Source organism: Eschscholzia californica, unplaced genomic scaffold (assembly GCF_041429995.1).
Source record: "Eschscholzia californica isolate CP2 unplaced genomic scaffold, dmEscCali1.0.p SCAF_5, whole genome shotgun sequence".
NCBI lineage: Eukaryota > Viridiplantae > Streptophyta > Magnoliopsida > Ranunculales > Papaveraceae > Eschscholzia > Eschscholzia californica.
The window spans coordinates 51,412,533-51,432,592 of record NW_028238472.1 but is presented as its reverse complement, the minus strand read 5'-3'; the positions used below and the strand labels follow the sequence as shown (position 1 = coordinate 51,432,592).

The window sequence follows — 20,060 nt, the reverse complement described above, 5'->3', positions numbered from 1 at the left end:
ATAAAAATCTTCCAGAGAATGATACTTAGGTCTTTTGGACGAGTACCTTTGTAAATTTCATTTCTTTTACTTCTCTCACTTGTATACCAAACAACAGATGTAAGATAGGGGAGGCCGCTACAACTCATAAAAATTGTCGTTCGATGATAAATGCCAACTCGATCTATCAAATATGAAAATATAAATTACATCCCATTTCTAGGAAAATAATGAATATTTTCTTTTTGATGAGATGGAAAATAATGAATATAACAATATAATTACGTGTGTGGTTTTGAGCAACTGAAAATTGTTAACAATGTGGTTCACACAAACCCCATTATCACTTTATCTTCTTTCTCTTTCTCTAGATTTCTTACTCTCTCTCTCCTCCCCTCAAATCATATTTCAATCTCAACTATGTGCATTCTAATCTGCCACGTGGATATTCACAAATGTCACCTTTCTCATCTCATCTCTCTCTCTCTCTTTCTCTTAACTCTAACTCTCTTTCATGTATAAAAATTGAACACCCTTAGAACTTGGAGTAAGAGAAGAGAGAATAAATAAAGTATTCTATCTTCTCTTGCATAACAAACAACTCTCAAGCTTAAGGTAACAACCCTCTCCCTCTCTCTCCTCTCTCTCTCTCTCTCTCTCTCTCTCTCTCTCTCTCTATAGCTCTTACTCTCTCTGTTAGTGAGAGACCTCAAACAATATGTATTTATTAACCTCCCCACTGATTTTGGTCCACAATTTTGTGTTTAAAATGGTATTAAGTCAATAAGATAAGACTTATCCACATATACAATCTCATATCTAGTCATCTTTTTACAATCTTTAGCTAATCAAGTAGTACTAAGTAGCTTATCTTTAGCTAATCAAGTAACTAAGCTCATCCATGACAAACTAGGCGAAATGGGTGCCAAAATTAAAGGTGGATAGCCTCATTTGGCCCCTTTTATGGACTCATCTTTGGCCAAAATCCTACATGGACCACTGGATATGACCCCTTCCGCTTGTAGCAAGAAAGTGAGTCTTTTTTTTTAGAATTGTCAGTGTGTCTCGAACTCATGACCTCTAAAGCTAGGGGAAGACTAAAACTTCTTACCACTCCAACTAGAAGTTGTTGGCTAAGAAAGTGAGTCTCACTAGCTTAACCTCAAACTGGACCACATTTGGGACGCACCAGATTGTTTTAGACAAGGCCCGAACCGTGCACATCGGATCTCTCCTTCAATTTTTCGGTCATCCTATCCTTTTTGTTCTTAAATAAGAGGTTGAAACTGATCGTCCACTTCGGATTCTCTAGCGATTTTTTCACTCAAAGTCGAACAGACCTAAAAAATGATACTAAAACACAATCTAAATAGTGAATTTGACATAACTAATATGTAATATTTGCTTAATGGGTTGTGATTTAAATATAATCTTAATTAGTATTAATTCTTTCTTTGTTATTGGATTTGTGAAGGTTTTAGCAAAAAAAAAATGGATTACACATATGCACCAGGGAGGAACCAATTGTTTGTTCCAGGACCTGTCAATATCCCAGAACCAGTTCTTCGTGCTATGAATAGAAATAATGAGGATTATAGATCCCCTGCTATACCAGCTTTGACCAAAACCCTAATTGAGGATGTTAAGAAGATTTTCAAGACTACCTCTGGAACCCCTTTCTTGTTCCCCACTACAGGTACCCTTTTCTCTTCTTATTATCAACTGGAGTTTGTAGCATTTATTAGTATGAGTGATGATAGAGAACAAGAAAAACTAGACAGAATCTGGACAGAAGTCATATGTGGTGATTCGCAGTTCAGTGGATCAGAATCATCAAAAGCACGAATCACTACAAGCCACATAAGATTTCCGTCTAAAGTCTCTCTAGTTTTTCTTGCTCCCTGAAAATTTTCTTATTTTGGTCGCAATCTGTTTGTGAAGAGAACAACCTAAAACAATTCAATCTCGATAGAGGTTTTAGTAGGTTGGGGTTTTGTATCGAACGTCTAATATAGTAAGGACCTTATCTAATGACTCTAATTAACGGGGCCTATTAGACGGGCTATATGTGTGGGTAAGTTAATTTTGTTTGTGGCCCATGGGTAGCCCATCTAAATTGGCGCGTTAGGCAGTTTAGTCCATCTCGGTCTTCAGTTAGCCCATTTCCCTTGATGTATGTATTCCGAACCGGATATCGGACTAAACCTGTGTATTGAACCCACAACCTCTTGGATTTTAGAGGGTATACACTATTGTTGAGCTAAAGGCTCACGCGCAATACCAAAAATCGAAACCTAGAAAAAACTAGGTTACTTATTTAATTCCTTAAATGTAGTTCAACATACAAATTCGAAATGACACTCTACTTTCCCCTAGGCCCAAGGCATTGAACTAGTGGAAATCCAACTCTTGAGATTTGCTTATTATGTTCCATGCTTTTAAGTTACTAAGTTCTCATCTACAAGGCTATAAGGTTTTTTCGTGCATTATCAATGTTGAAAATTCATCGATGATGGAATATGTTTTGTTACAGGCACTGGTGCATGGGAAAGTGCACTTACAAACACATTATCTCCCGGAGATAGGACTGTTTCGTTCCTCATCGGACAATTCAGTCTGCTATGGATTGATCAACAGCAACGCCTCAAATTCAACGTCGATGTCGTAGAAAGTGAGTGGGGACAAGGTGCTAATCTTGAAGTTTTAGCTTCAAAGTTGGCAGAAGACAAAGCTCATACTATTAAAGCTGTTTGCATAGTTCACAATGAGACTGCAACTGGAGTTACCAATAACTTGGCTACTGTCAGGAAAATACTCGGTAATATGAAATCTTATCAATCTAACGCCATATTGTGAGAATTTCTGATAAAAAATCATTCTAGTTTCTTATGATGACTATAGAATTCTTAAGTTGTGCTTGTTTTTTCTCAATGTCGGAATCTGAATTCTGACTCGTCTGACGCTGAATGGATCCAAAATCAACATAAAGCGGTAATTTAGACGAGTCGTAGTTGACTAGAGTTAACTCAGAATTCGAGTCAGATTACAGATCTGACTCGAGTAAACAGAGTGTATTAAATGGTTGTTATTTCGATATCTACATCTGTATGCTAACTTCTTATGTTGCAATATTTGGTATCACAGATCACTACAACCATCCTGCATTATTTCTCGTCGATGGAGTGTCCTCAATATGTGCACTCGACTTCCGTATGGATGAATGGGGAATAGATGTAGCTTTAACAGGATCACAGAAAGCTCTGTCTCTTCCGACTGGAATGGGTATAGTATGTGCAAGCCCTAAAGCACTAGAAGCCGCCAAGACCGCGAAATCAGTTAGAGTGTTCTTTGATTGGAATGACTACTTGAAGTTCTATAAACTAGGAACTTACTGGCCATACACCCCTTCAATCCAGCTTTTATATGGACTTAGAGCTGCTCTCGATCTCTTGTTCCAGGAAGGTCTCGATAATGTTATCGCTCGGCACACCCGTCTCGGCACAGCAACTAGGTAATCCTTTTGGATACTTTGTTACCATTTAAAGGAACCGGAACTGACGTTCATACATTTCAATGTGCAGGCTTGCTGTTGAGGCCTGGGGTTTGAAAAATTGTACACAAAAAGAAGAGTGGTTTAGTGACACTGTCACTGCAGTCATTGTTCCGAGTTACATCGACAGTTCTGAAATTGTAAGAAGGGGATGGAAAAGATACAATCTCAGCTTGGGTCTTGGTTTGAACAAAATAGCTGGAAAGGTCTTCAGAATAGGCCATCTAGGGAACCTGAACGAGGTACGTGTTAGACTTTCGCTTTCCCTTTGTCGTGGAATATTTATCTATACTCTTCGATAGTTTTAGTGTGAATATCTGAATTCATTCTGAACTTTTGAGGAACCTTTAACCAAAGAGGTTCTAATTGGGTACTCCAGCTAGGCGTCTAGAGAGCTTTGGAACCGTTAAGAGCTCCAAGACGGAGTAGGTATTGTCCGCTTTAGGTTTTATGCGTCCACAGGCCCTTGAGGGCCTTAGGTGGCATGGTCGGGGACTCGGGATAATGTTACTCTTGGGCTTTTCTCTCATCTTAGTCCGTATCACTTTTAGTCAAATTTAGCTGACAGAACTCGTTTCTAGTTTAGACGGTTAGGGATGTAGGCCAAAACAAAACGGCATCCTTTCCAGTTTAGACAGTTAGGGATTTGGATCAACAAAAAATTTTGTAACACCCTAATGCTTAGCAGTTATCGGTATTGTCCCCGCTTTTAACACCCAAGTCCATGGATAGTGGTGGGTACGGGGCTTTGTTCATGGCAAAGGCTCCACGAGCCCACCGAAAATACCTTGACTCTTACTAAGCTTAAGCAAAAACGTATAGCCCAAACTCTGGAGACTCCCCCAAGCGCAATATGAGACTATCACGATGAGCTCGTATTGAGACCATGTAACAAAACACAGTTTGTTTAATGAGCTTCAAGCTTGAATTCTTCTACATGGTCGGTTTTTGCAGGTCCAACTGCTCGGTTGTTTGGCCGGAGTGGAGATGATACTGAAAGATGTCGGGTACCCGGTGAAATTGGGAAGTGGAGTAGCAGCAGCTTGTGCTTATCTTCAGGACACAACTCCCATGATTCCTTCTAGGATTTGATTTCAACTCTGTAACCAAATCTCTACTATCTTCTTCTTCCTCCTCTTTGCTTTGAACTTCTTGTATAAAAATTAATTATACTGATGTTTGAAGTCTCTTAAACTCAGTACTACCTAATGCATATTTCTTTGTTTAAGATCTCCTTGAATGAAGTTGCTTCTACTTTTTCTTAGATCTTAGTGGGAATTCAGAAGGATCGTATTCTCTTTTCTTCAAATGCGTATTTGAACTCAAAGCCTGTTTTGGTTCTGAGTCAGATTTCATAATGCTTTGCTTGTTATCCATCTCCCCTCATTTGACTTGGTTCAACCACTAAAACAAAAGAGAAGGCCCTTTTTTTCTCTTACGAGCGATGATACTGCCGAAAATGTAGACAGATTTGGCAGAGAATAGAATCAAGGGCTAAGATTTTCTCAGGACCTAGCACACAAATTTAGAGAGAGCTGCCCCTCAAATCAAAGCCAATGATTTCCGATTCTCTCCTTGAGTCGGCTTTGACTTTCCGTGGCCCTAGCATTTTCATTCTCTTATAGGTTTTAGGTTGATATAATCCACAAACTAGAGGGAAATGGCCTTCATTTCATTTAGAGGCATACTGAGTATTCAATCAAGAATCAACAGGCACAATACAAATATCGTCTAAAAACTAAACTGTAAATTACTCCAAACACATTCACCAAGTTGTTGATTAAACATCTGTGAAACATAATCTGAAAACAAAATCGAGATGCTAGTTAATGAAGATGAGATATGAATATAGTTACCGAAAAACATTAAGAGATATATCTAGCTCATTCGTCTTCCTCGACGACTTTAGTTCCTAATCCTTTCAATCCCTCTGCGGGTACCTCTGCAACAGTAACCAGCGAATAGAGTTCCTCTTTAGCGTCTTCATCGTCATTCCTTTTCCTTGCAATTCGTACACGAACTCGCCTTGGTACACCCCTGATCCCACGGCTCCATATGTGCTTGTTTAGCTTCACGTCAACTCTGACGTCAGTAGTTCCCATTGACTTTTGTGCAAACTTCCTGATTTCCTTAATGGCCTTAGGAGCCATCTTCTTGAATGTGCTACAGAAACACAAATAAACCATTAATTTCACATGTCGATAAAGTCAAAAACCCAGTACTAGCTGAGGAGGAAACTGGAGATGTACCATAAAGGTTTGAGCTAACAATGTTAACATTCATGTCAGTTTCTCGTTCATACTGTAATCGGTTAAATGCCGTTTCTATTCAAGTCAAAACAACAATATTAACGCCAACAAATGGAAATGACAAAATTTTACCCAGTCAAAACAGGCATGTCTGATCGAAATGAGATGTGAAAGTACAAAATAATGACTACATATATAATAATCCCCTTTCTCTTACTATGTTATGCTTGAGTGGAAATTGTTAGGGATGAAAAAGTCTGATGGTGCGAAGGAGTCTAAAATTACTTTGGTGGCATGAGGCAACCAAATTATATCGATACATATGTTAAATCTCATACTTCAGAAAACGGCTTACTGATAATATATATATCATAATATGAAGCACCGAGGTTAACCGTGGCGAAACGTAAAAGACACTAGATTGGGAAGTCAGAGATCCAAAATGCAAATACAGCTTTCTCTTACTATGTTATGCTTCATTCTAATGAAGCTTTTGGATTATCAGGGGTTGGATCAATCAATTACAAAGTTACAGACACATCCACAGAATGCACCCATCAGAATGGATCAATCTTGTATAAACAAAGATAAACCCTAGATCAACAAAATGGATTGGAATGAAGCTTCAACTATGGATATTTCCTAATCACATTACAAACCCTAATTTACAAGTTCCAAAAAACTTTCATAAAGCAAACCATATGCCTTTGATGAATAGTTCCTAGTCACATTACAAACCCTAATTTACAAAGTTATTATTTAGTAGATCTAGTGGTTTTGATCCATGAATTCAAACAGAGACTACTATTTTACTGAGTCGGATACAGAAATAACCTAATTCATTTACGAACACAGATGGGAAGAAAAATATAGAATTTAGGTAAATGAGGGGATCTATATTACCATCCATGTAAGCGTTTGTGGAGATTAATCGTGTATTCCCTGGTCACGACTTCTTCCTTTCTCCCTTTGTTCGTCTTCTCCACCATTTTTGCAGCTCTCTCTCTCTCTCACTCTCTCTACTTTGAAAACCCTAATCTGGGGAGCTAAAGAAACCCTAGAGAGAGCTGGCTTTATAAGGCAACCCGGGAAAAGGTTCTCTATTGGGTTTTGGCCTTTTGGGGTATGTATTGGTAATTAAGTTGTTCAGGTCCATCAGCCTTTCGTGCAACAGTTGGATACCCCTCTTAAGCCCAGTGGGTCGTGAGATCAAGTCTCGATGGAAGCAGTTTGTCATCCAGATTTATCCCATGTAATTTAGACGATAAATAAAATAAAATAATATAATACTTTGCCGGACTTTAGGTCTCTTTGTTTTTGGGCTTTAGGCCTCTCTCGTTCGTGGTTTAAACCAACCGATTATCGTGTTTATTACGTAGATCGTAGACGAATTCTCAAAAAAATAATTGTTATTTAGAGTGACTAGGAATGGAAATGTACAAATAACTACATCCGCTTCTAAAATCAGGAGGTCACAGGATCGAACTCGGTAATCAGTGGAACATTATTGATTAATTTTGTGTTATTAGGATATAAGTAATGGTCTTTAGGTAGTTCTATATGGTTCAGACTCTGAAACACTCTAAATTGATGTTAGACTATCATATTCCACCACCCTCGGAGTTGAGTCCTCCTCGGTTCAGATACCAATGTGCCGACTAAGGTTTAACAAACAGGTGATGCTATTCTCAATTAGTCATCATCGTGTTGCCACGAAAATATAACTTTCTAATTTTAAGTATATAATTTTGTCAATGAAAATACTAGATAATCACTTAAACTTTATATGTATATATATGTGCATGGTTTTAAACTACGCTCAGACAGTTCTATAATCTCAACCATTGGCGATAAGTTTGAGAGATATAATCTTAGTCATGTAAGATAAGTCTGGGAGATGTAATCTCAACCGGTGGAGATAAGTTTGGGAGGTGTAATATCAGCCGTTGAATAGGAAGGACCGAAGGAGGGTATATTTTTTTCAACTATTACTCTCATCTTCAAAGACTAAGATTACACTTCTCAAACTTATATCTAACGTTGAGATTATACCTCTCAAATTTATCATTAATGGATATGATTATGTATCCCACATTTATTTCTAAAAGTTGAGATTATAGAACTATTTGTGCCCACAAGACATGGAGTAAGGGTCATACCCTCGTACGTATATATGGAGGCATTTTATGTCTTATATTTTAACCAACCGAAAGAGATGGAAAATTGGAGAAATCCAACAATTATTTCTATTTATGCATATGGTGAATGATAATCCTTAATTAACCCAACCAATAATCTTAAGCACCAAAATCAAAATACACAGAATAAGATTCATCCCTCAAGCTCAACAATGGCATAAGCAAGAAATTCCTTTTCTCCCCCTTCGCAACGAAACTTATCGGATGATATTCACTTACTCCTTTACTAAATGTAAAACTCGTCGCGTTTTCAAAACCACTATCATCTTCTCCATTAGTAGTAGAATTTGACATGCATCTAAGCTTCACATCCATACCTGCACTTAAACTCATTCCACTATATATAAAACAACCCTTGTGACGTTTCGATTCTAAAGAAATTTTCTCATCTTTTCCATCCAATCCTGCAACTACACGAAACATAGATGATTCTTCTTTATCTTGTTCTGATTCTTCTTCTGCATTTTTTAATGCCAGATTTTCGTTTGGTCCTTTATGAACAACTAATGTTCCTGGAAGATCGAATGGTTCTAACATAACTGTTTTGTTAATGAAATCAGTTTCTGATGAAGTTTCAGAGAGATTTATGTCTTTGGAGATGATTCGAAAAGTAGAATGAAGAGCTGAATCAGTTCCGGGTTCTGGTTTTTTCTCCATTGTCAGCGAGCTATTTGAATTCGCTAACACAAATTCTTCTTTTTCGGGTGATTGGGTAATGGAAACGAGGTGAGAATTGTAAGTGCTTGGGATCGAAGTTATGATGTCTGAGGTGGATTTTGTTCCTCCTTTTGTGATTTCCCAGTCACCATTTGTTAGACCGGCAAGAAGGTATGGGCCATAAAGAATTGCTTGAACGGAAGCAAACTCGGGTCGATCATCTGTGAATTCGTTTAAGTTGATCATTGGGTTAGTAGTCTTGAAAATATAAATGCAAATACGCAATTTACATATTTAGCATGATTACGTATTTATACGGAAAAAATACCTTGTATTGCTTCTGTCCTTGGACTCATCGGCAATTGAAGAATCAACTTATCATTAGTGCCCCATTTTCTACTAATTGACAGAAAATTACCTGTTCATCAGAAGATTGAATCATTAGGTTACTAGTTATTAACATGACAAGAATCGTCGCACGGAAAATTTGTTGTCATGGGTGAACAGTGAACCCATAGCTATGTCAGTATGTTGAAATATGAAATGATCAAACGAAAAGTACATTAGGTCTAGTGATGTAGAGGAATTGGCCGAAAAATACATGGAAGAAATAGATGCGGCCAAGTATAAATGTGACAGACTAAAACGGCCAAAACCGAAGCTACGGGTGTCAGATTTGAACGATTGAGGGATGGTGCGAAATAGCCTTCTGCTCATTCATTGTCGCTTCGCCACAACCGGCCCACTTTGAGGGTCAAATTCCATCGTTTAGGTCCTCAAAACAGACTTTTAGTAGTTTTTCTATTTTTAGTAATTGTTTTCAGTTTAGGTTTTCTTTTATTCTAGTGTTTTATTTTCTTAGGAGTTGCGGTTTGAATTTGATTAGGATTAGGAAACCCTGAAACCCTAGAGCTATATAAAGGGGGGACTAGTAGCTGTTTTATTCATTCAAGTTTATCAATAAAGTTCAGTATTTAGTATTTAATCTTCTTAGTTTTGGTTCTATAGTCTTTAGACGAAGATCTAAGGCTCTTTTATTAGTTTTCCGCTGCGTCATGCCGTCATCTAGTATGAAATATTCTAAGAAATAAGAGGAAGATAACAGAACAATGCAAGTAAAAACCTGGAGTTGGTAGAGACAAATCATCGTCATTTAATGTTGCTTTTATACCGTTTGAGTTTGTCCAAAATGGTATTCGCACGTTCAAATTTGATGACTTACCTACTCCCTGCAAAAATTAGGATCATAACCGATCATCATCGTCATAAACCAAAAGGAAATCACTTTTCCGCTGTTGCTTGTGAACTGAAAACTTGGATGTCGGGTTCGTTTATTCTTTTACAGGATAGAACAGAGAACAAAGTCAACAAACCTCAGTTGCGGAAAATGTAAAGGTAACTTTAAGGTAAGGATCCCATGAAGCAACTGGTTCTACTTTTTGATTAAGAACAACCCCTCCAGATTTCCATTTGAGTGTACTAGATATGAACTGTATAATATAAAGCCCGGGAACACTTCCTTCCTCTTCGAAGTATATCGAATCTCCTAACTTTGAGAAGGATTCAATTCCTGGACAAGCAAAATATAACCTAAGCATTAAGAAATGTATCAACTTATCTAAACAAATGATAATATGAGCACCAAAATGCTGACTTCAATTAGCTTTTGACCCACTAGATTTTCTAACGAAATACGTAAAACCCTTTCAGAACTAACTAGTACTGGAAGAAAAATTGCCGAAAACCAATACTGAAAGATAAAACGGAAGGTTATAAGTAGGGACTTAGCATGGACCTGTTCCATAACAACACCAGAAAGAGTCGAACTTTGTTCCCCACCCATGATAGCCTCCGGCCTTGGAGTATCCACGGCCAAGAGGAAGCATATAGATCATAATACCAGGATCTGTTCCTCTTTGGATACTAAGCACCCCATTTGTGAGGGCACGCTCGTAATAATCTGCATATGACATTTCTTTCGTCCATCTGAACAGGTGTCGAGAAACCTACATATAGTAAAATGATTCATGGGTAGCATCTCACATAGGTTTTACGATTTCGATCCACCTTCATCAGAAATTAAAATCGTTTCCGCGCAATTTACAAACTTCCCATGTCACATGTTCGTAAAGATTTTTTCTTTTCTTACTCAAACTATGTAAAACCGAATGCAAGTGAGCAAACCTTTAGCATGTTGTAAGTGGTACAAGATTCTTCATTCTCTGTTTTCAAAGTGCTCGCCAAACGTTTAGGGTCAGACCTGTGCGTAGATTGAAGTATTGAACAACGAAGGTTATATAACAATATGAAATCTATATGAAGTTTCTGCTTATTCATTACCAGAATTCGCCGACTGACGTTCCTCCTGTTGCATATGTGTGAGAAGAATTAACAACGTCCATAAAGAACGTCCCGATTGCCTGCCAATCGAACCACACAAAATTCACACATTAAATCTTTTGAATGACATTATAAATGCCCCACTCTTGCCATCGAAGCTGGGGGTATATTAATGAAGATGTAAAACTATTGGACGCAAGATTAAATTCTATATAATAGGTAAAACGTTGACGGCAAAAACGAATTTAAAACATAGACCATGAATAAGTAACCCAACGTGAAGAGTGAAGACATTTATGAAAATATGAAACTATGAATAAATATTAGAATGAAGGAAACATCAACTTTAATCGATTATGAGACCTATTCTATAGCAATTTACCTTATAAAGTGAATCTCCGGTGACCTCATATCGCATTTGAGCTCCAATAACAACTGGAATATGTGTATTGCTGTGAAAACCCGAAAGACTGTCCGCCTGCAACCAATTAAGAAGAATTTTTTCCGATGATATTAACAAAATGATAGAAGTGAAGAAAAACTATCTAATGCCTATTGATTGTACTTAGTTTCGACTAAATTTTCGCATGGTCTTATGTATCAAACAAAAACTCCATGAAGGTTCAAATTGTCTTTTTAAAACACATGTAAGAGGAAAAAGAGAAGAGGGAAAACAAATTGAGCTATCTTGTTTGGTAAAATCGTAGCATAGCTGAACGTAAATAGTAGATATCTGCCACCAACGAAAAAATGAAGAATAACACCATAATTGAAAGAATTAGGAAAATCTCTTATTACCTGAACTGCAAGCAAACCTAGAAAGCAAGGTTTGTCGAATAGATGACCCAATACTAAATGCTTCTGATCTCCCTGTAAAATACAAAGTCATGATTCATACAAAACTCCACGATTTCTAATTTGTGTTCCGAAATAGGTTAAAATATCAGTTCAGTGTCTTATGGAACTAGAAAGAGAAGACTTACAGTAACGACGTAGAGCTTATATAGGACATCATTCATCCCTCCAGTTTCCTCATTAAGTGACCTCCAGTGTCTTTCGATACTGTATTTTGATATAACATCCTTAACTCTATTACTGAAATAGTCAGCCATCTTGATAACCATTTTTAGGGCATCGTTGTTGTTGCCGAACGAGTATTGATCCAACAACCCATCCATGATCTGTAAAAACAACATAAACTTAGTTTAAATTGAAGAAAGAAATAAGATTGGCTCCGTAAATATGAAAATTTGGTATAGACACTACCTTGTGAATGGTATAATATGGTGCCCACACTGGTTTTATATCTTCGAATCGGTCAAACTGCTCCGACGGGAAAGCAGAGAGATACCCACTACCCATTTTCTTCTGACACTCGTCAAGTGCAGAAACCACAGCTGCCATTTTCTCTTTAAGTGATTCACTGTGAGTACTAGCCCACATATGTGCAGAAGCACTCAGGTAATGCCCTTCAAAATGCCACGATAAGGTTTGAAGTTAGAACGACAAGCTTAATTTATGGGTGATAACCTCTTACTGGAAGGCGAGGACTACTACAAAGTACTCAACAATTAAAATATCAAGTTGTTGAAATTCTACAAGAAAAGTTTACCTCACAATCCATAACTAAACAGAAAAATCAGCAAGTGAAAGTAGAAACATATATTTTTTTCCCAAAAAAAGGACAATGACAGAGGGGTCCGAGCAAAGGCGAATTAAGCGGAAAACTGTAACAGCCGAAGCCTTAGCAGTTACCATTATTTTCCGCCTTTTAGACACCCAGGCCTAAGCCCAACAAGTACAGAGTTTTGTTCTTGACAAAGGCTCTACTAACCCACCCAAAAGACCTTGACAGTTACTAAGCCTGAGCATACACCTATAACCCACGTTTCAGACTCTCTAGCAAGAGATGTGGGACTATCACAAAACTTACTTATTTGAAGTATCCCTTTTCTCAATTTACACATGTCTGAAATTTTCTTCATAGGCATAACAAACACACGTTCAATCAAAATTTCCTCGCCAAATTTTCTTCACTTAGTAATGGCTTAGATTAATTGCAATAAAATATTCACAAATAGTACGAATAGAATTCAATCAAATACCATAAACTATTAAGAACCCAACACTACAAATAAACTAATGATTATTAGAAGAGAATAAAAGAAAGAGCTTAGAAACAAACCAACAAAATGACCACGAAGCTCGACAGTCGGGTCTTCCCATCCTCCGTATGGTTTTCCGGGAGTCGGCAACCCCGCCGTTTTCCTAAAACTCCAAACAAGATTATCAACATCTAACAGCAACAAATAATCGAAATTAGTTTGTTGAGCCCTTCCGTGAAACGAATTTGAATCCAATCTCACATCATGTAATGAAACTTCTTTAAGAAAATTAGTCCCATGAAGATTTTTCTTATGACTTTTCATACTCTTATACATCATTTCCCAATTAAATTGTTCTTCTTCTTTAAGAATTTTCCTAGGAAATAAATTAGACCAAGCAGAATCATCAGTAGGTATCAAATGATGATAATGAGAAAACATTTCTTCTCTCCATGAATCATTCTTTGAAGATAGTAATTCATATCTAAGTGTATGTGATGAAAGTTCAGTAGGAACATTAGTGCATTCTTTTCCTACAACAACATCAAAGAAAAACCCTAAACCCATAATCATAAACAACTTCAAGATAATCAAAACCCTCATTTTTTTTCAAATTAAAACAAAACCCACAATCATAAACAAAACCCAAAGTCACAAACTTGTATAAGTTTTGAGTAATGGGTTGAAGACAATGAAAGACAGAATTAGGTTATATTTATAGACAAACTAAAAAGTAACATGTGAAGAGTTAGTGGGAAGTTTTTGACAGAGAGAGAGAGAGACAGAGAGAAACAGAACAAGTAATAAGAAACGTTTGTGAGGTAAAAGACAGAAATAAAATCACGGGTTTGGTGTATTTTTCTAGGGTTTGAGTTGGACTGACTGTAAATTTTGATAATAACAAAGAAGAGGGTTGAATTTCGAGATGGGTAGGATGAAATGAAGATTAAGAACCTGAATCATAAACAACATTGATGATGATGATAATGAAAAATAATTGTTGAATTTATACAAGTGTGTTAAAATTGGAAGGAAAGTCAGTTAACTGATAAGTACTCACCTCAGATTCCATTGGAGTGAAAAGGAAACTGTTACTTTAGAGTCAAGTCAGTTAGTGGATGGCTGACCAAGATGGAAGGTAGTGGTTGTCTTTTTCCTAAGTCGAAATCTGACTCGAAGTCTGAATTGACTTCTGGTATCTGACTCGTTAGTTTGGCTAATTTGGGTTGATTAGAATTTTGAGTCAGACAGATTAAGAAATATACTTCAAAAGATATGTTGGACCCGTGGGTGGCATTCCCCGCCTATGATTTTACCTTCTTAGGCAATACGTTGATATCTGACTCATCTGTTTTGGCTAATTTGAGTTTAACTCAGACAACCTGATTAAGAAGTTTTGATGCTTCAAAGATATATTGGAGTTGTGGGTAACTCGCCTTTGCTTTTACTTTTTTAATCAACAAATTTATAGAAAAAAGAAAAATAGATTATTCTGACTTTATAATGAATTGAGATAGTTAGACACGGTTTCATTGTTTTGCTAGGTTTCAATGTTTCATGGAATGAAACCAATGAGCTTTTCAGCTAAGAAACCCCTCTGATATGGTTACGAGGAATGCAGTGATAGTTTAAAGAATTTTGATCTCCTAGCCAGCACCAAGATGTTCATGTAAAAGGTAAATCTCATTAAGGCGAGTTGCCCACAACGGACATTCTATTCAAAACTTGGTGCACTATTCAACGGACATTCGTTGTACTTTAAGCATTGATATCAGTGTTGGTTGATCACTTGGTTTTGGGCCTTCCTCATTGGATATCTAGCTCGAGAAATGAAACTCATTCCTTATACTTGTAAACTAACCACATGTTTCTTACGTACCCGATTTGAGTTATCTCAACATTTTGCCTCATTCAAATGCATATTTCCTCATCTACTCGAAATACACAAAATAAGATATCTTGGGAAATTGTGTTTGAGGGAAAGTGATAGAGAACTAAAATAGAGAGAGTGACATAAGAACTAAACAGAATATACAAGGCAAGTAAGTAATATAGCATGGGATGATGATGTGGTTGTGATAATGGTGGTGATGGTGATGAATGGGGTGGTTGTGGGGGTGGTGGAGTGAAGTGTGAGGTATGTATGTATTAGTGTGGGTCCATTTCATATTTATATATTTAAATAAGACAAAATATATAATTGTTCCTCTCTAACAGAACCCACCATCTTTGTACACATCAATTTCATACTCAAAGATGTCATTGTTTGGTTATTTCTTCTACTCCATTCAATACTGAAGGAGATTGATTGCAACCTTGAGTAATTTTTATCTCGTTACATTTGGTTCAGATTTCAAGTCAGATTTCATATCTCATTTAGGGAAAAAAAAATCTTTCGGGGTTGAAAAAGTAATGCGTACCCTTCACATTGGCGGTAGACATGCCTTGTAATTAGCCATTTTGCCAGAGGGTGCATGCGGAATGGGGTTGCCTATAACCAATTTGGGGATGTCTATAGAATTTTCATAGATTGGGGTTAGTGGTGTCTAGAGACTTTACCCTTCATGGACTAAATGATTCTAGTTCCCTTGTAGAGAGAAAGCTTAAATATTTCCACGACTCAGATTTAAATGGTGGTTTTAAAGGCGCCCCACGTTACTGCTCCAGACCCCTTTCTACATCCAATTTTTTTTTAAAGGACTCGTATAAAAGGATAGTCTATAACAATAACTCGGGCGTTTTAAAACTTCCCTCAATAGATCAATGCATTATCGACATCTAGATAGAAGATCCTTGCAAGCTCGAGCCATTTAATCAACATCGGTTGACAATCAGTCATCGCCTCACCTTCATCTTATGAAAGAATATTCTTGTTGGGAGACATTCACTTGTAAAGTTACGAGCAACACACATATCTTGCTTACTTAAAATTATATTCATATATCGATACACATATCACTTGTATAAAATTCAGTAACAATAATAACTCATATAACTTTACAACCTAAACAGCCAAGACATTTCCCGAAATATACATACTCTCTTATTACATCAAAATGTGGCGTAAAAATACATAATGGAAAAACTATAATTACAACTACATTTATCGTTACAACTATCTCTCTCATCTCGTCTTCGTTCTAAACTGAAAACATTATTTAAAATATGTACAATCTAGAGTTACAAAAATAAATTAAAACAACTCAAATTTAGAACTCCGTGAATGAAACATCTACACGACCGTCCTGTAACGGCGAGTTTAACGGTGAATATATGGGTGTTTGGGAGATCGATTGTTGTAGCTTTAGGTTATTAAAATACTCTCTGACATTCATATGACTTGACGTTACCTTCGTTATGTTTTCCTCCTCTTCCGTTAGAGTAAGAAACGGTGGCCGTGAAACTTCCGTTAATAAATCCCATCTTAACCCTTGAAAAAACTCATGATCTTTAATCTCAACCGCACCTTTATCATACCCCAATCGTTTCGTCGGATCCTTCTCTAATAGCCGTTCGATCAAATCAGTCAAAGAAGAACGTTTTCCGATAAATTCCGGTTGTTTCATAATAACATTACGAAACGTTTCTTTCCGATTTTTTCCACGAAACGGTGTTTTACCATACATCATCTCGTAAATTAGTATCCCAAGGGCCCACCAATCGACGGCGAATTCATGTCCATCACCACGTACAACCTCAGGTGAAACGTACTCAGCTGTACCGACAAACGAGTTGGACCGTTCGCCGTTCGAGTAGTACAAACTCGGTCTTTTCCGATTCACCGGTGAGACACGTGCCGATTTTGATTTCCTTAAAACCGGCCAACCTTTGCTCACGAAGTTTGTCAAACTCCGGCGATGACCCCGGCGAGATTCCGGCGAATTGGTGTTAGGTTCAGGTGAGTTTATTGTGGGTTTTGACGATTTGGGTTTCAGATTCCGTGAAAGATCGAAATCGGTGAGGGTCACGTGACCGGAACTTTGGATGAGTATATTTTCCGGTTTGAGATCACGGTATACGATATTTATACGGTGTAGATACTCAAGAGCACATACGATTTGAGATACGTAGAAACGGATAACGGAAGTTGAGAAAGTACGGTCAGTTTGACGTTGACGGAGAACGTTTAAATCGCCACCCGGGCAGTAAGGAATTGCCCAAGCTAAGAAATCGTTAGATTCTGAAGTGCCCAATAGATTTGGGAGAAAGGGATGGGAAAGATGAGAAAGTACGGTCACCTCCCAACGGGCACGTCGGTCAGCTTCGTGTTTTGTTTGGAATGAAGATTTTTCGACTACTTTGAGAGCGAAGGGGCAACGGGCAGATGGGTCGTTGACTTGATCGTTGACTAGTAAGACAGTTCCCATTGCCCCTTTTCCTAGTACCTTGAGAACGGATAGAGTTTCTAGGTCAAGTTCTTCTGGTTTTGTCTTCTCCATCATCTTCTTTGGTTTAGACTTTAGAGAGAGAAAGATAGAGAAAGATGGAGAGAGAGAGAGAGAGAGAATTGAACTATGTTAATGGGTTAGAGGAGCCTTTTATTTGATATTTGTAGAGATAATGCATTTGGGGGAGTATTATAACACCCCAAATCTAGTCATTTTGATGTTGACACGTGGTTTAATAAATCAAACAAGGACCTTAGATTGACTTTTTCAATGGCTGGCACTTGTCTAAAAAATACTAATGTTATTGTACTATTATTCAGTTGAGAAATTAAATTTATTTATTTTTGTTATTAAACTGGCCGGAAGTATTAATTATAATTGCTATCGTTAACTAAATCAGGAATGCAAATTAACACTAATTAACATCAGAAAGTCATCAATATCTTGTTAAATGGCCTTATATTTGCAGACTCTCAATATCTCTCGAATATGAATGCCTCACACATTAGGCTCTAGAGTCTTGAGAGTTAATCCCCCTACGAGGGATACATTAAACCTACTGATAATGTCTGAGACCAGATGGTAGTCGAGACGTTTATATGACATAAGTTTCAGACCATATAGCAAAACCGCACGTAGATAGTAATTTGGTAAGCTTGATATTATGGTACGGTGCTCTTTTATGATGGGTCTGAGTCAATGACTCAAGGAAGTTTCGTATATCACAACACGAGCGTTACTTGTATGTATGGACTCTGATGATCATACTGCATTATAGCCGAGACCATAATGAATTGAAGGCCACATATAGAGAAAAGATATTTGAGAAAACTTGTTATGTAGTAGGAGGGAATTCGTCGCGCTGCATGGTCATTAAGATTTCAATTTCCCCAACTTTAGCCTATATAGGTAGAAGTATTTTGCCGAGTCGACCTAAAGTTGGTGACACTCGGCTATAGAACTCAAATTTAGTAAGTGCCATTGTCTTTTTAAATGAGATCATGAAGCTAAGGGTGAAGATGATAGCTTATGGTATCAGACATATGAAAATCCGATCCGATAAACTATCGTTTACTGTTCTAACGACATCAATGACCAATCATGGAAGTTCTTTAACTTATCTTAAACGCCACACCACAACGGACCCATGTCTAAGAAGAAAATAACTCAATCAACTGTCTAAATCTCATAACGACTGTGATCTAGATCAGGATCAATCAACGGTCGTGATCATCAAACCACTTCATTATAAAGTCAAACATGTAAGAGTTATTTCTTTTTTGACCCCCTACTTTGTGACCAACTTTCTTCTTACTCCCTATTTTTCATAAATCCAAATATGACCCCATTTTTTAATGAAAATGTCATAACTACCCCTCCTATAAATACTTTTTAAAAATAAAATTAATTATAAAACATGAATTTCCACCTCACCTATCTCTCTCTCTTCAACTCACATGTCTCTCTTCAACTCACCTCTGTCTCTCTTCAACTCACCTCTCTTTCCTTCGCCGGAGTGTTTAGAGAGAGAGATGAGAGGATTTTTTTTTATGTTTAAAGGTCGTCGGCCGGAAAATTTTCTGACCGGCGACCTTCGTCAGATAAGAGAGAGAGGTGAGTTGGAGAGAGAGGTGAGTTGAAGAGAGAGAGAGAGAGAGAGAGGTGAGTTGAAGAGAGAGAGAGGTGAGGTGGAGATAGATGTGATGTGGAGAGAGAGGTGAGGTGGAACTGAGGTGGAAATTCATGTTTTATAATTAATTTTATTTCGAAAAAATATTTATAGAAAGGGTAGTTATGACATTTTCATTAAAAAATGAGCCACATTTGAATTTATGATAAATAGGGAACCAAGAAAGAAGTTGGTCACAAAGTGGAGGACCAAAAAGAAAATAACTCAACATATAAATGTCAGCAAGTCGAACAGCTTAAATCTCACGAGTGGAAAGTTAAAAAAGCAAAGGATGATATATACACACGTGTGTCCTGTCAAGGTTTTCAGTTACAAGACAGGTAAGTTAGAGAGAGAAAGGATAGAAAGAAAGTAAGACAAAGGGCATCTGTCCACACGTGGGGCTACACGCCCTGAAAATTAAGGTACTTGTTAGGAAATTTCCTTAATTAAATTACTAATCCCTTTTCTAATTAAGAAACGTTATTTGACATCAAAATCAACCAACCAAACCCCGAAAACTGTTGTGGCCCTCTCTCATTGGTCCGGACGTATCACCTCTACATGCTCAAACTAATGGGTGGGGCTGACCACATTAGTTTTCGGGCTGAGGTCCGTCATCACTTTCGAACAACCAACAATTTTGTATTCTCCTAATCTAAGATTATTATAAACATTACTATCCAACATTACACGACCAAAGAAAAGTAATGTTATAATACTAATAATTTTTTACATTTTAAATTAAGATCAGGAAAAGTTGATTAATTAAAAAATTAGTGAATGAATAGGAATTGTGGGACGATGTGTTGTAATGGTTGATTAACGGCTAATCATGGTGTTCATGGGTCATTAGTTCTATGGAAATGTACATATTTGGTGGCTAATTACAGCAAATCGCGTTAATTAATTTGGTTGACAGAAC

The 20,060-nt window shown here is 37.2% G+C and overlaps 4 protein-coding genes across 5 annotated transcripts; 1 reads left to right on the top strand and 3 right to left on the bottom strand.

The window, feature by feature from the left end:
* Window positions 1-528: 528 nt before the first annotated feature.
* On the top strand, window positions 529-4,757 carry LOC147540383 (serine--glyoxylate aminotransferase-like). 2 transcript variants are annotated; one of them, XM_086639025.1, is made up of 6 exons: window positions 529-594; window positions 1,454-1,675; window positions 2,513-2,797; window positions 3,124-3,490; window positions 3,561-3,771; window positions 4,484-4,757. In XM_086639025.1, exons 2-6 carry the CDS (start codon window positions 1,471-1,473, stop codon window positions 4,619-4,621), a joined length of 1,206 nt encoding a protein of 401 aa, XP_086495151.1. In that variant the 5' UTR covers window positions 529-594; window positions 1,454-1,470; the 3' UTR covers window positions 4,622-4,757. The 2 variants fall into 2 exon arrangements, with proteins under 2 accessions (XP_086495151.1, XP_086495152.1); XM_086639026.1 differs by having other exon boundaries at window positions 529-864; window positions 1,030-1,675.
* Window positions 4,758-5,180: 423 nt separating this feature from the next.
* LOC147540382 (large ribosomal subunit protein eL31) lies at window positions 5,181-6,887 on the bottom strand. The gene is made up of 2 exons (XM_086639027.1): window positions 6,682-6,887; window positions 5,181-5,692 (listed from the first exon to the last, which is right to left on the bottom strand). Exons 1-2 carry the CDS (start codon window positions 6,765-6,767, stop codon window positions 5,413-5,415), a joined length of 366 nt encoding a protein of 121 aa, XP_086495153.1. The 5' UTR covers window positions 6,768-6,887; the 3' UTR covers window positions 5,181-5,412.
* Window positions 6,888-8,001: 1,114 nt separating this feature from the next.
* Window positions 8,002-15,007, bottom strand: LOC147540381 (uncharacterized). Its single transcript, XM_086639024.1, has 12 exons — window positions 13,159-15,007; window positions 12,240-12,442; window positions 11,957-12,154; window positions 11,772-11,843; window positions 11,356-11,451; window positions 10,974-11,053; window positions 10,818-10,893; window positions 10,429-10,639; window positions 10,007-10,203; window positions 9,757-9,862; window positions 8,962-9,051; window positions 8,002-8,854 (listed from the first exon to the last, which is right to left on the bottom strand). The coding sequence occupies exons 1-12, from the start codon at window positions 13,679-13,681 to the stop codon at window positions 8,076-8,078; spliced, it is 2,631 nt and encodes an 876-aa protein (XP_086495150.1). The 5' UTR covers window positions 13,682-15,007; the 3' UTR covers window positions 8,002-8,075.
* A 970-nt stretch (window positions 15,008-15,977) lies between these two features.
* Window positions 15,978-17,601, bottom strand: LOC147540380 (serine/threonine-protein kinase UCN-like). Its single transcript, XM_086641736.1, has one exon. The coding sequence runs from the start codon at window positions 17,518-17,520 to the stop codon at window positions 16,288-16,290; it is 1,233 nt and encodes a 410-aa protein (XP_086497862.1). The 5' UTR covers window positions 17,521-17,601; the 3' UTR covers window positions 15,978-16,287.
* Window positions 17,602-20,060: the final 2,459 nt, after the last annotated feature.

Excerpts from the sequence above, each read along its gene's own strand:
- LOC147540383 (XM_086639025.1), top strand. The coding sequence starts at position 1,471 with ATGGATTACACATATGCACCAGGGAGGAACCAATTGTTTGTTCCAGGA. Across the intron at positions 2,798-3,123 it reads TACTGTCAGGAAAATACTCG|ATCACTACAACCATCCTGCA; the intron begins GTAATATGAAAT and ends TTGGTATCACAG. Across the intron at positions 3,772-4,483 it reads ATCTAGGGAACCTGAACGAG|GTCCAACTGCTCGGTTGTTT; the intron begins GTACGTGTTAGA and ends CGGTTTTTGCAG.
- LOC147540382 (XM_086639027.1), bottom strand. The coding sequence starts at position 6,767 with ATGGTGGAGAAGACGAACAAAGGGAGAAAGGAAGAAGTCGTGACCAGG. Across the intron at positions 5,693-6,681 it reads CACAAACGCTTACATGGATG|CACATTCAAGAAGATGGCTC; the intron begins GTAATATAGATC and ends GTGTTTCTGTAG.
- LOC147540381 (XM_086639024.1), bottom strand. The coding sequence starts at position 13,681 with ATGAGGGTTTTGATTATCTTGAAGTTGTTTATGATTATGGGTTTAGGG. Across the intron at positions 12,443-13,158 it reads GCTTCGTGGTCATTTTGTTG|GGCATTACCTGAGTGCTTCT; the intron begins GTTTGTTTCTAA and ends GGCATTTTGAAG. Across the intron at positions 12,155-12,239 it reads CATATTATACCATTCACAAG|ATCATGGATGGGTTGTTGGA; the intron begins GTAGTGTCTATA and ends TTGTTTTTACAG.
- LOC147540380 (XM_086641736.1), bottom strand. The coding sequence starts at position 17,520 with ATGATGGAGAAGACAAAACCAGAAGAACTTGACCTAGAAACTCTATCC.